The sequence below is a fragment of the Hirundo rustica genome, chromosome 8 (assembly GCF_015227805.2).
Source record: "Hirundo rustica isolate bHirRus1 chromosome 8, bHirRus1.pri.v3, whole genome shotgun sequence".
Classification (NCBI taxonomy): Eukaryota; Metazoa; Chordata; class Aves; order Passeriformes; family Hirundinidae; genus Hirundo; species Hirundo rustica.
Window position 1 is genome coordinate 20296620 of NC_053457.1, and position 14887 is coordinate 20311506.

The 14887-nt window shown below is 33.9% G+C and overlaps 1 protein-coding gene across 11 annotated transcripts in view; it reads right to left on the bottom strand.

Moving 5' to 3' along the window:
• Window positions 1-14887, bottom strand: part of EXOC6 (exocyst complex component 6) — an 89433-nt gene that overhangs the window by 37813 nt on the left and 36733 nt on the right. For 5 of the 11 annotated variants that reach the window (XM_040070599.2, XM_040070597.2, XM_040070601.2 and 2 more), the window contains exons 11-18: window positions 14669-14789; window positions 12698-12769; window positions 12005-12102; window positions 10800-10905; window positions 8830-8939; window positions 7686-7797; window positions 6756-6890; window positions 3544-3723 (exon numbers count right to left, since the gene is read on the bottom strand). In XM_040070599.2, coding sequence (XP_039926533.1) covers window positions 3544-3723; window positions 6756-6890; window positions 7686-7797; window positions 8830-8939; window positions 10800-10905; window positions 12005-12102; window positions 12698-12769; window positions 14669-14789 — 934 coding nt within the window. Of the gene's footprint in view, window positions 1-396; window positions 427-3543; window positions 3724-6755; window positions 6891-7685; window positions 7798-8829; window positions 8940-10799; window positions 10906-12004; window positions 12103-12697; window positions 12770-14668; window positions 14790-14887 lie in introns of all 11 variants that reach the window. The other 6 variants (XM_040070595.2, XM_040070593.2, XM_040070598.2 and 3 more) reach the window with 3 other exon arrangements.

The window sequence follows — 14887 nt, forward strand, 5'->3', positions numbered from 1 at the left end:
GACAAATGTATCAGAGGAACGATGGAACGTTCACTGATTCTTTATTCAGCTCTACCACTCTATCCTAATTCTGTATGCATGTCTCATAGCTGTATTTTGATACCTGACCTCTCTTTCAAGAGGTCTCAGTCTCTAAATTACCTCATTTGGGATGCAAGGCACAGCCCATCAACCTTCTGCAAGGTTTTTAGGACTCCTGCTGTTTGTCCCAGTGTATGAAAGCCCAATGTTAGTCATTAACCTGATCCCTACATGCATCCACACAAGGTACGCAGCAAGTTATCAACAAAAGAGAAAGGCCTTTTTATTAAATGATTAAAAATTGAAGCAATAAGCCTGCAGGCAGTTAATAGTTTTTCTGTTCACATGCTTTTTCTTCATCTTGCATCTACTTACCGACATAGCTGCATGGTCATTGTTGTTATGCTGAGAAGGAAACCAGTAAGGCAATCAAAAAAAAAAAAAATTAAGATGCACTGTAAATTTCAAAAAAAAAAAAAAAAAAAAAAAAAAAAAAAAAAAAAAAAAAAGGAATAAAAAAATTGGTAGCAATAAAAGATAAGAAAAAGCTTACAAAAAGAACTATTACAGCTACACGAGAGTAATTTTTTTAAAAACCTCTTTACTTATATAGTATTTTGATGAAATGTAACAAAGAGATTATAACTTAAATAATACTAATTAGGCAATAATATATTTTTCTGTTATAAGGAACTGTATACCAAAATATCAAAGTAGCAAACTTCAAATGACAGTGTCCATTGAAACACCTTTCCATAAACTTTTCTTTTCAAGAAAGAATATACTCCAAAAGTCTTAGGTTAAAAAAGAAATGCCATGTTTACCATTATGGCTTACAGAGGCTATCTGTATGTTATTAACATACTTTGTTCAAGCAAGACTTAAAATGGCTCAGAATAGAAAGAATCTAAATATAACACGACCCATTAATAAATTTTAACATAAAACTTATAACTGTAGGGTTGAAGAAAGCTGCTTTCTTTTCCAAATTTGCTTTTCAAGTACAGTAAACACAGAGGAGAAAACTAACATGCAAAACTTGAGAGGGAAAAAATACTTTGGAGACACAAGACATTTCCAACGATTCAACAGAGATACTAGACCCCAACTAACTTTGTGTGCAGATTCAGTACCGTTCATGGCCTAGCTGATTTAGAGCTCTAATATTCCAATGAAAATAATACAAATTGCATAAAACAGATGTACAACATAAGATGCATTTTTGAAAAGTTATGCCTACATTGGTACAGAAATACTTCAGTACAGCCTCACGTGAAAGCACAAAGGGAGACACATCCCTGTGCATTTACACAGCATTATACATACAGCGAAAATAAAACAAGAGTCTAACGACAGGAACCCAATGACTGCAACAAAAAAAATCATTAAAGAACATACTGTAACACTTCTACAGGCAGACTAGCGTTTGAAACAATACCAAAGAGAAAGTCAGTGACCCTGGAGTGTGACAACAAAGAACTGCCGCGGCCAACTGCTGTCCCCAGTCGTAGCTCAACGTCCTCTGTAACACAAGTGGGTGTGGGAAGGTAGAAGAGAAGAGACCTCTCTACTTGTCCCACTCCTTTGCTTACTAGAATTGTGGCCAGTGTGCCAGGAAATTGTTCTTTGACTTCTAATTACAGAAAAGGTTATGATAAACTATTTTGAGCAGTGGAGTACTTCTGCCAGTCATACAAAAAATATCATGGAAATTACATTATGACATTAACGGAATAATTCATTAATGAAAGTTAATTCTAAAACTGTTCCAAAGCTTAATTATAGCATGTGAAGATCTAGCTCAGTTTATCACTCCAAAGCACTTACTATTTTAATGAGTTAAAGAACTTGGTTCTGGGCTAACCTTGGAAAATACTTTTACTATAAATTTTCTCTTAATGAAAACAACTTACTAGTACAAATCTAACACCATAGAATCACCGTAGTGTGCACACATTTTCATATAAACTCCACAGCTCACACACAACATTCACAGGACTGTATGTGTCTACAACTGGTCAAGATAGAACAGGGAACGAGACGCAGGATAAGTAAAAAAGTACAAGAAACCTCTTGCCACAGCAGACTACTTGTCTGTACAGTTCTACAGCCTGCCTGTTACCTGACCAGAGTTTGAAATTACAGAATAACCTCTCTACAGAAACTAGCTTTCTCCAAAGGCTGACTTGTACCCCCAGGCACATAATTCTATACCTTCCACTCTTCTTAAATCCTAATGCCACAGCTGCTTCTTTGCATTCCTCTTAACACACTACTTCGTTTTGTCTGTGACTCATTTCTGAACAGCCATTTAGCAGCAGACTTCTGTACATCCTGCTCTACAAATTTCACATCCCTTAACTGCCATATGCATATGGCCACTGAGGACCAGTGCCATTTGTTCACACTGCTTGTATCCCAAGTTACAATGAATTACACCATCTAACGAACTTGCTATTCTTTATCAAAAAACGCTCCACTGATTTGGCACAGAAGCACATGCCTCACATGACACATTCACATCAGTATCACATGATACATTTAGAGTGGGCTTTGTCCTTGAGTCAGCTAAAAGAACAGGGGAACTGAAGAATCACAGTCTCTGTGGAAGATCTGGAAGACAAGATAAGCCCGCTAGCAACTTCAGCATCTTGCGGTGCACATAAAGAATTTTCTTCTTTCAGTATGAAGCCTCAAAACATCCTATGCATTGAAGACTTATTCTTTATATGCATTGCAGGTGGGCAAAGCACTCAGACATCAGTGTGACTGTAACAACCAAGGACAAGCTAATAAAAAGCAGAACGTAGCTTGAATTACTTACTGAAGTAACTCCAGACCTAAAGTTATATGGTGACATCATTTGATATCATCATAATATCATGATATATGATGATATCATTATGATGATAAGCCAAACTAGAAATAGTCTTTTTTATCTGAAAGCAAGGGAAAAATCAGACAACAGAATGTAACAATTCATAGATAAGACAGGTTAACAGTACCCTTTTTCCCGGGACAAAATAACACAGGATATATTTAAATATGAACAAGGATTCATTCAATGAAGCTCTGTTAACTAGAATCAAATAAATTTTTATGATCAAGAATATTTGGCTAAAAATCTTGGAGAACACAAGACCTCTTTAATCTTACACACAAATGCAGGATTTATGCCAATTCTGCATTTTTTGAACCAATGTGCACACAAAACCAAGATGATTAACCAAAAGGCTCTAGAAAGCTGCATGAGTTCTTACACTACTTGTAAATCAGTTGTTGGTAACAATATTTAGACTAAAGTATTTGAAAGTATTTTCTAAGTATTCTGATGGGTAAGTTCCACCAACATACTCATACACATTTGACAATACCTCTGTGCTGTGAAAAACTTAAAAAATACATCTGACAGCGTGTGCACAAATAAAAAAAAAACAGAACAAATGTTTGTTCAAACCTTACTGCTTTAAAATAAAATTCTGTTCAAATAGTTTGAAATTAAACTCAATTTTGAACACTTACAGGTAAATGAGTAAAAACTTGAAACGTGCTTCTCAAAAAGTTAATTAGGTCCATTAAATATCCACTGGCTCTTCCATCTGACTCAGACATTGTCCAATCATAGTCAGCAATCTGAATAAATTCATCTATTTTTTGGTTAAGTTTTGTATATATTTCTCCTTCTGCAGCATGCCTTGCATCCTGAAAAAAAAATTGTGCAATGCTTGTCAGAATTCTAAAATATTATTAAATGCAGATCAAATTATATCCATCCACAAAACTGAAGTCTTGCGTTTTTCTTAGATTAAAAAATATTTTATTGAAATTGGTACTTTAATGTCTGACTTACATCTGAGGCTGTGATTTTTAAAACACTCCCATAATGCATACTTATGACTGTTTGTAACACTACGAGTGTTTACACAATAATCAAAGTTTTCAGACAAGTTAATTTGAAAACAAAGCAATTTATTTTCTTCACAACAACCCCCTTTATTTCAGCCTTACAAATTCATCAACCCTGACACAAAGTTGATTTCTCTTTTACAAAAAAAAATAATAAAATAACCTAATGATTTTGTCTTTTATGGACAGTGGTCAAGCAATCATATGCTTTTTATGTAATTACTGTCTTAAAGTTGCACATCTGAAGAATACTCATGATTTTTGATCCTCCTTTAAATAGCCTGATCATCATATACCATGATGCAGAGCACTCCCCTACTTGCTCCTACTTTTGTTCTGGCACACCCTGGATTCTACTTTTTGGAACAGCAAAATTCTGCATTTACTGTGAACAGAGTCGACACTGCTGTCTCTGCCTCGTTTGTACAGGGGACATCCTCAGAGATGCAACGAGATCTATGTGCAGATGCTTGAGTATGTGTTGCTGGAAAGTTGTGCTTTTGCCAGCCTGGAGTTTAAAGATATTGAGTATCTTTCTAATTTGGGCTCAATATAAAATTTTCTTCACTGACATGGAGAAATAACTCAAGCAAGACATCTGATTTAAACCAAATGGATCAGTTGCTTAAGGTTTTAAGAGGGTAAAAATAGCCTGGATACACTGAAGCAACAAAAAAGCAGAAGAAACTCCCATTGCTATTTTCCTCTAGAAGAAAGCCATCCAAAAAACATGGCATTTGAGAAAAGTGTAAATAACAAAGGCGAAAAGAAAAAATAAAAGTGTTCACATTTATCGATAAAAATAGCATTTTTACTCCTAACTAACTTGAGAAAGCTTCCACTGAACAGCTCTCCAAATCCAACATGCAAGAATCTGGCAACCTGTCATCACGTCAAAGGAGTATGTGGATATCCACAATATTGTAGAAGGCCAGGATTAAGAAAGTTTCAATTAAAGTGAAGTCTACATTTATAGTTTCTATTAACAACAAAACCTCAGTTGCAAAAATTCATAATGATGGGACTTGCAAATATATCTGCCTAGGTTTAGAGCAAAATTGTTTCAATTTTTTTTGTTTGTGTTTGGTTTGGTTTTGGTTTGTTTTGTTTTTTAATCTAAGTGATTTGTGGAGTGGTTGTATCACCTTTAACAGTTAAGAAGATTTTTTGGCAAGAGTAGTCCTTATGGTTTTGTCTTGCATTAAAAAAATACACCATAGATGTATAAGCTCGTCTCATGGAATGTAAACGTGACCAACGCTGCTAATAAAAGGAGATTTTTGACAACTCTGAAAGAATAGAGGTGACACAATTTGCCACCAGGAGATGAATTTAATAACAGTAGAACATACCAAACTCTGTGAGGGCCCAGTTGGGGAACTGTGAGCAGTTTTTCATTACAATAGAGAAGGAAAAAAAGAGGGATTAACAAGAAAAGAATTTTCTACTATAATTGGAGAACGTTGTGCTAACAAGTTCTCCAGGCAAGTAGACAGGAGAGAAACAACACCCTTCTGTTTGTCAGCATTTATCCCGTATTTTTCCAAGGTGCATACATGCTGAACTCGCTAGGAACAGACACAGTACTGAATTCCTCCAACAGAACTTAGTCTGTAGGAGTGTTAAACATAACTGTTAAACACCATAAGTTATCTACAAAAAATATAACACAACTTGCAAATGCACTTGTTAAATCAAAGTCAAGGATAAAGAATATCTGACCTCTTAATGAAATCAAAGACTGTGGCTGTATTAAGTGGTTTTGAATGCACATTTGACTGGCAAAAATATACTGAATTGCCCTTACAGGAAAATAGCTATAGATACACAAATTCCAAGACATACATATTGGTTCACAAGCAAACTAGGCACCTTAGACCAAAATTAGTAAAACTGCTGGGAGGGCAATGGCAACCTTTCTATCTTGCCTTATGTGCTAAATCCTTAGCAAAACAACCACAGCTAATGGGAGAATCATTAGCTATCAACTGGAAATATGAAGTGTCTTGCAATGATGGTATCTTATTCCACCTCACACACCTTTTAAAAGCTATGCCAGAGGGTATATTACAGTAGGATAGGCTACATATTGCATCAAGAGATAAAATGAATTGCAGAAAACAGAACTCTCTCAATAGGATTAATCCTTTTTATACAAAAATACATAAATACATAAGATTTTATGTATAAATACAAGAAATAAATACATACATAAATACAAGAAATTACTCTCCTTTGGTTCAGTGTGCATGGAAAAAATAACAAATACCTAAAGTTCATGTTGTAGCTGCTGTAGAATCCCTGATGACTTTTTAGAATTTAAGCCATAAAACAAAAGTAAAATATCACAGAATAATTTCAGTTCAAGCACTAGTTGTTAATACTTCTTTTATACTAATACTTACACCCTTTGAAAATACATCACATAATAATTCTACTGTAGAATAAAAAATAGATAAAAACATTTTAGATTAAGGTAGCTGTTTTGCTTGATTCCATTCAGAAAAAGTGAGAAGTTACACAAGCTGGAGCTTTTAAAAGCTTCTGGTGAAGTGAAGTGTTGACAGCCATTTCACACCTTCATAAAAAATGCACTTGAAAGCCAATACAGAGGCTTCTTACGTAGTGACATATTCCAGATCATACTAATAACATTAAAAAACATTGTTTATCTGCTCAGTGTTACAACTGGATGCTTAAGAGTTCAGAATTATTTTAGAGACAAAGATGAGACGATATGCAGCTTTCCTCTCACCCTTCTTGTTTTAAAACGCTTCATTAACGTAATGTTTCAGACATAGTCATACAATGGATGAGATATACCATACCTTAAATGTAGAAAGTCCATAAAGTCTTGCAGTGTGGACAGTCAATTGTGAAATATTTGTAATGTTAGATATAAAATCCTCAAGGTATTTACAGGCTTGCTCCAAGTGTGTTGTGTTTATGATAATTTGAACAAGCTACAAGAGACAAAAAATACTTGTAAAAATCTTTTTATATCACCTCTTGTAATTTAATTTTGTAAATGGTTACTTCTTCCAGGAACAATGTTACTGAAAATTCATTTCAGAATTTCAGGTCACCACCTAATTCCTGTTAAGTTTTCAAGTTTTCTTTTAAATACCACTAAGTAGTAATAACGTAGCTTAAATACAAATGATGCCATTTCGAAAACCAAGATTTCAGACACCTACCCAGTGAGATAAATCCGATTGATAGTTTAGAATTTAAAAAAGGGAAATAAAGGAAAATATATTTCTGAAATATAAAATATAATCACTAAATTATGCCATTTGGTTGTTTTTTAAATTTACTGCTCTTAAAAGGTCACAACACTGTCTGCAGAATGATGCATTCAAGTATATCTTATAGCCCACTCCATTCTATTTTTCATAGAAAGAAAAACTCAACATTAGTGGTTTTAACTGCTAGACAGAACACACAAATCATACTCTGCATGTAAACAAAAATGTGAATGTCTCTGGTTTATTTCCTGCAACTCTCTGTTTATCATAAAAACCACAAAACTCTTTCATTGTCATGTTTCTCAAAAGGAATCCCTGGGCCAATTAGACCCAACACTGTATTGTTCTTATGTATGTAACAGATACTGATGCTTTTTATAGTTATTTTCATTTTTAATTTTAAAACAACTACTTGATTTTCTCATACTGTGGTGTCAATATCTGTGTTTCGGCATTTACAAAGATAAATTGGTTTAAAATCCATAATTTTGAATGTGTTTCAAAACTTACCTCTGTTAAACCTATATGAGGTTTTTTAATTAGATTCTGTAAACAACTACTTAGAGTTCTTGTAAGCAGCAAATTTGTAGATTTTCTGAGCATATCATCTATTTCTGTTGAACTGGAAAAAAAAGTTTTTATTTATAATTATGCTGTACATAGCAATACTTTGACAGTAATACTAAATAATTTTCATTTCCTCCCTGCAAAGGGAACTTTTGATGCTAAGAATTCTCTATGTGCATTTAAATTCTGGTTGTTCCAAGTTTTCTGTGATCTAGCAGACAGAACACCTCTTTCACCTACCAAATTATCCATTAACTGAATTTCAGCACTGAAGAAAAAATCTGTTATTTTTAGATTTTGGACATGTTTATTGACACAGCAGTTCATAAAGATTAATTTGTGGGTTTTAATGAGTTACTAAGGAGGTCAACATGTGCTCATTAGTACGTGTAAATTATAAACACTATCAATTAAGAATGTGTGAAAGGGAGTAATTTACATCTTTAACAGTGCAGAAGTGGGTGACAAGGCCACAAATACCTTCCAGATTTCAGACCTCTGAATTCTATTTTATGCAATTAAAACCAAGCTTTTGAAGGCCAGAAGAGTAAAGGAAATGGGTGAATTGTGATGTTTTCCATCAGAAAAAGGTGGGATAGGAGAGGGAGCGAACATGCAGGCAGCACGTTCTGTTGCAGGAGAAATCATTGCTAAGGGAACTCAAAGCACTGAGCAGGGAAACACTAGGAAATTTAGGGATGCTGAACAATTACTTCTGAAATGGTCAGTATCAAAGTATACTTTTCAATCTTTACATGCTTTGTTAAATAAATAAATTCTCTTGATTATTCAAACTCATCAATACTGTTTAAAGAAGCCCAGTAGTGTTTTAAACTGCACACCACACCAAGCAATGCTCACCGATGCACATAATATATAGTATATACATATCCACTTATGTATAAATACATGCTACAACATTGGGAATCAGAGATTAAATATATAGGAAGAATTACATATGTAAATTACAAAACAAGCATAGCAAGCAAGCACACAAGAAAGTGTATTTTCATTTTAGTATATATTTTTAGGTCACCCGAAAGTTACAAGCTACTTTACAGCCACATTCCTGATAGTTCAAGCTTACCTGCGGTGAAGTGACTCTGAAAACTTAAGGCTTGCATAAATAAATTCCTTCACCTGCATATAAATTTGAGGCACTGACTGAGACATTGGAAGCTTCTTTGGAAAGGACTGCTGAGAAAGTAAAAGATAATACTGGCTCACACTTGAAACTCATTCCAAAAAGAGCTTGGTACTAAACACAGCAATTAGAAAGGCACTTAACATTATCAACATTTTAATCCATCTAAACCTTTTCTGATTTTCATCAAATACAAAGCTGCATGTGTAGAGCTGACTTCTACATCTGTTTAAATAGCTTATAAGCAAGATAGAACTTTATCACTTCCTTAAATTACGATAAAGTTTGAAGATTTTATGTAATTCAAGATGCCCCTGCAGAAAGCAATTTACAAACATACGTTAAAAACCAAGTCTCAAACTGCTTTTAATCTGAATGAACAAGAGAGAAGTAATTGGGATAAGAGGTTCAAAAATACAAAGTAATTTTTTTTCCCAAAGAAAGCAGTGCAAAAAAAAAAGTTTGAGAAGTTCAATACTTCTGGGAGTCTCCAAGTATTTTGAGAATGCTTAGACTATTTTTTTAAGGTTCACAAAACCAAAACAGTTTGAATTATTTTCAGGAATTTGAATTAACATGTGGGAAATAGTAATAAGTTTGTAACAATAAAATAATGCTTCTTATTTGATTTTAAAGCTGATACTGTATTTGAGAGAACAAAAGTGGATAAATTCAATTAAATCTACGCAGACTAAATAGGTATTTCTGCACTGAACACATAATTTTTGACGCTTACAAAAAAATAATTTTTCTGTTTATGACTAATGCATGAGAAAAATAATCAACAACTGGTATCATCCATGAATAATTCAATTTCTCTTTAGGAAAAAAGCATCCATCAACAACAGCCAAAGCTTTGTAGTAATCATACATATATGTATAGCAGATAAAACTATTTAGTACAAAATAAAAGTTTCTGCAGTTTATTAGCAAAATATGCCATGCAAAATAGTATCCAGGGTATAGTATACTTCCAACACTGTAAAGGAATTCCATTCTATTTAACTTCTTTTAGTATTATAATGGCTAAGTAAATTAATTTGATGGAGGAATGCATCCAGAAAGCACTCTGGAATCGCATTCAAAAATCAGCATAAAAACCTCCTTTCATTTTTCATCTTCATTGCAACACTGCATTAATGATACACAGCTGTTACAATTGCTGGCAAACCCCTGCTGAACCACAGAATTAAAACAGCTTTTCACTTTTGCAGGTATCTGTAGCAATGGGTCTTGTATAAAACAGCTTCCCCCAAGAGCAGTAACTCCCACTGTCATGTGGTTCTTAGACTTAGTGCCCCTCTACAGACTCCATCATGAGCCTGTTGTCTCTTCACTGGTATTTCTAAAATCATACCTGAATAGCAGAACAGGTTAATCACCTATCTGTGAAGAGAGTCTGTAGTGAAAGAATGGCTGAGGCTACAAAACAACATCTTACTGCAGTGCTATTACAGCAGAATTATTCACAGTCCCTTCACGTTTATTTTGCCCCACATGCTCAAACACAAATATTTAAATTTAAAAGTGAAATACAGAAATTATTGTCTCTACCAATCCATTTTTGCAACACAACAGTGTATACTGAGTAATTAAACACAAGTTGCAACAAAATTTAGCTAAAGACAGATTGCATTATAATTACGTAAGGACTTTATCAATTAAACTCTATTATTAATTTGTTTACAAAACACTGGGTTTCATTATTCACACAAACATCTGAGCAAATGACTCAATCTTTCATTTTCATATTTACTTCTGACTAGATAATTACACACAAAGAAGATGATTTAGCCCTTTAATCGATCTAGCTTTTCAAATTTTAATTGTTTTTTAATTATAGAAATTATTACTGTCCCTAGTGTCTTCAACTAGATTTCCACAAACTTTAATAATATAAAAGTTTCCCTTACCTTATCAAGTTCTGGATCTTGAAAAGGAAATTTGCTTATAACAATTCTGTATTCTTCTTCATTTGCTACTGGGATAGGGCTGTAGTTGTCTGCTTCAAAAATATCCCTGGTGAATAAGTGAAGTGAAAAAAAAAATTGGACATTTAACTTGCAGTATTTTCTGGTGTTAAAATATGTAAATAAATATAAATTTTACCACCACACTTAGGTCTGCATCTTCAAAAAGTTTTAAGAACTTTACACATCCCAAGTATTTCTGATTACTTTGGAAATACTTCATATATGTCAACTCTTTAGAGTATGTCTAATCACAGAGGAAAAAAATAACCCTCAAGTGTTTTCATATGTGCATAATACAGCAAAGGAACCTTAGAGCAACTAATCCACTCCAGAGTAAACCATAATATATCTATTGATTAAGGAAACCTGCACTTTTCCTACACTAAAGCTGATATTCAGAGCGTCTCACTTTGGCACCAGTTCTACATATGGTCAACAGGGATGATTGAGAGAACTTCAAGCAGGATACAGCCACGGCATTGTTTGGGCACCTTCTGCACTTCTGTACTATACAAAGGTCTACAACAGTGGTCAATTTAATCTTAAGGTCATTTTAATATTAATTTAATATAAGGTTTTCCATAATAAAACGTTTTATGGAAAACAATTTCTGCACATTGAGACATCACACCCCACCTACAAATAGGCTTTGGAGTACAGTGTCAGGCTTATGTATTCCTGAGTTCAGATTTTATTCAATCAAATGATCCCAAGGAATTGGTGGAAAACGTCTTTCACTAAAAAATGAAGACATGGTGACAATGTCAGTAGCTTGTCAGGCAAATATGTGTATCAGCCAACAGTAAACGTTAAGACAAACTAAATTAGGAACCTAAAGCCCTATTGCAATAACCTGGAATTATCATGTTCGTAACGAAAGAGAAACAGATGTCTCTACCCTGCATGTTTCTCTGATAATGTCCCTTTGGAGGCCTTCCTCCTTTCCATTAACCATAGAAGCAGTACTTGATGTCTCTCCTTCTAATTAGTAGTTACATGTAATGAATATCTTAGTCCTAACTAACCTGAAATTCATACACAACACTTGAGTTAACAAATTCTTTCTGAATTACATTATAAAAACTTGAGCTCAGACAAAAACAACAGATGCAATACAAAAGGTACAATTATTTTGATATACTAACCTGAACAATCCAGACCACTTTTTAAGAAGTGTTTCATTGTATTGGTCTCTTATTTCAAATAAAAGATCAAATAGTCGGTTCACAGGAAAACCATAGCCCTAAAGAATGAAAATGAAGAGGGCATAGTTCAAGAGCCAATACACTCAATTCCTATCACAACACTTCAGAAGTCTGAGGTGAGACTTACATTCAACCTTATCACTTCTATAACACAAATTATAGTACATGAAGCATACTACTACATGTTGATTTATTAAATTTTTACCAAAGTATTTCTCCTGTGCATTAGGAAATTTGCCCCGTTTCTCCTTGTTCATTAAAACCTGCAAGATTACCTTCCAGTGATGTTCACTTCGTCTTTCAGCTAAAGAGTTAATGATAATCGGAATGCTATTCTTTTTTAAGATGGGAAGCAAAGCATTTTTAAAAGACAAGAGCGTACACAAATTACGAAACAAACACTAATTTTGCACAGATATGAATAACTGATGCATGCTGGATAGCCCAGAATACGTATGTTCTGTTCATAATACTGAAAATTACCTAAGGCAAGAAATACATTTTTTTAGTATTACTGTGCAATCTGGGGTTTGATTTGGACACATGATTCATGAAAACACAAACGTTGCATTCACCTAAAGTTAAAATCTGACTACAAGAACTTTAGTTAAATTAAATAAATACAGTATGTACCTGCAAAGTATCAGCAAATACTACAATGAGATTCTTCAGTTCCAGAACAAGGTCAGGATCACTGCAATATGACTGAAAGTGAGAAATTCTGGTTTTATTAAAAGGATTTAACATTTTCAAAGAATAGTATCACAAGTTAAACTCTCCAGCCTTAGTGAAAAACAATTTAGACTTGTCTTTACTTACTCTAGTAAATAAATACTGGACATAGTTATAAAAGTGGAATACATAAAAGTATTCATTAAATTTTTATATAACTATCAATGGTGTAAAAGTTCAGAAAAAGTCAACTAAAATAAAAGATTCAATAAATACCAGCATGGTGTACTGAGACTGAAAATCAGCAAATTACATTTATTTTCGTGGAACATAAGCACACTTAGCTGAATCAGTATCAGAGTGGTTCCACAGGGCATTCTTTTGATCTCCAAGCCTGGGTCTAACAAATGCTGCGCCACCTCAAACAGGTTTTTTCAGCTGTATGAGTAAAATTCACTAAAATATTTTCTGAACAATTTCAAATTTAAATTGGATGATAAAAAGGTCAAGACATTAAGTTATTTACTAGATGACTGAAACTGAAATTTGATTTTCAGAGGTGCAGAGTCATACAACTAAGGCTTTTGCCTCAGCTTCACTATTTGAAACACTGGATAAAAATTCCATTAAAATAGATTAAAGCTGTATGAGAATATAGTATTGGCTGAAGACAATATACACCTGTTCCACCTTTCCTGAAGTTTTGCTCTTAGCATACTTCATTAAAAGAAAGGGTTTGGTTTATTTGTCTAAACATTAGTCTTCAGTAGGATGATGCTAGAGAGATTCTGATATAATTGGGTTTGATGGGAGTTACACATATAGAGAAGAAATAGTGACCAAGTACACAGCAAGATTGAAGATTTCTTTAGAGATGACATTACTTTCAATCTTCAAATCATCATATTCTCATATAGGTGTATAGATCCACATGGAGACAATTAACTAGCAAAGCATTTAGCTTTTAAACATGCTGGATGAATATATCTCAATAATCCTCTCAAAAGAAGTAAAAAAAGTATGAGAACATCTCAGGTACCCCTTCTTATAAAGGTCCTATGATAACGGTGGTTGCAATCTCAACTTTTTCCCATTTTTCCTCAGTATATATGAAACACAAAAATTTTCTTGAATCAAAGATCAATTTTAATAACAATAAAAATAACATTGCATTAAAAAATGCTGCTAGCACACATTCAAAAGGGAAAGATCAAGTTTTTTTATTTTTTCTGACAGTAAAAGTTACACCAATAGTAAACTCTGAAGCAATTTATTATCAGTCAGTTTGAGTGAACAATGTATATTCCACTGGTTTTTCACAGAGGAATAAGAAGTAGTATCCGGCCTCACTGCAGCTAAGGGAGGAATATAACTTTAGGAGACACACTTGAATGCACCAAAATACCCAAGTGATACAGAATTTTTCTAATACCTTCACTTCAACATAAACATAACACTACTATAGCACAGGGAGAGCTGCAAGGGTTTTGCTGGTGGAGTTTATTTTGGAAACACAGCATTTGGAATGATAATTAGGAACTATTTCCTGGTGGTGCTTTCAGTGCTGAACTATTCAATCTGATCTAATGAAGAGGTCAGTTGAGACTAATGAGGAAGGATTGCAATAATAACAGCAGATTAACTCTGCATATTCTAAACTGCTGGACTAAGAGGAGGTTTGGAAGACCCAGTGAGTTGTAAATCAGTGGAGGATTATGCAAATAGCCCATGGCTGCGGATCACAGCCTGATACTGTTGGGAAAAACAAAAGCTTGGCAGGCTCCCTCCCAAATCTGAGCAATTTTTAATCACAAGAAAAAGAAAACATGAGAGAGGTGTAATTTTTCACTTTGTTACTATCCCAGCTTTAAATACATAGCGCTCTGAAATAAGAGGATTTAAACTGCAATACTGATAAAACTTCTCACTTACTGAATGTGTTCTAAGAACAGCAATGATCTTGGAAAGGGCCATGTTCCAGAGTTCATCAGTGTATGTCCTAGTTACCAGTCCTTGGGTCACATGTAAAATGTGGTCTTCTACTACAAAGAAACTAAAACAAAGTAATACTTAAATTATTACACTGTTTATAATATTAGAGCAAATACTGCCCTTCACACCCAATCATAGCCAAAACCTTCTCCACTGGAG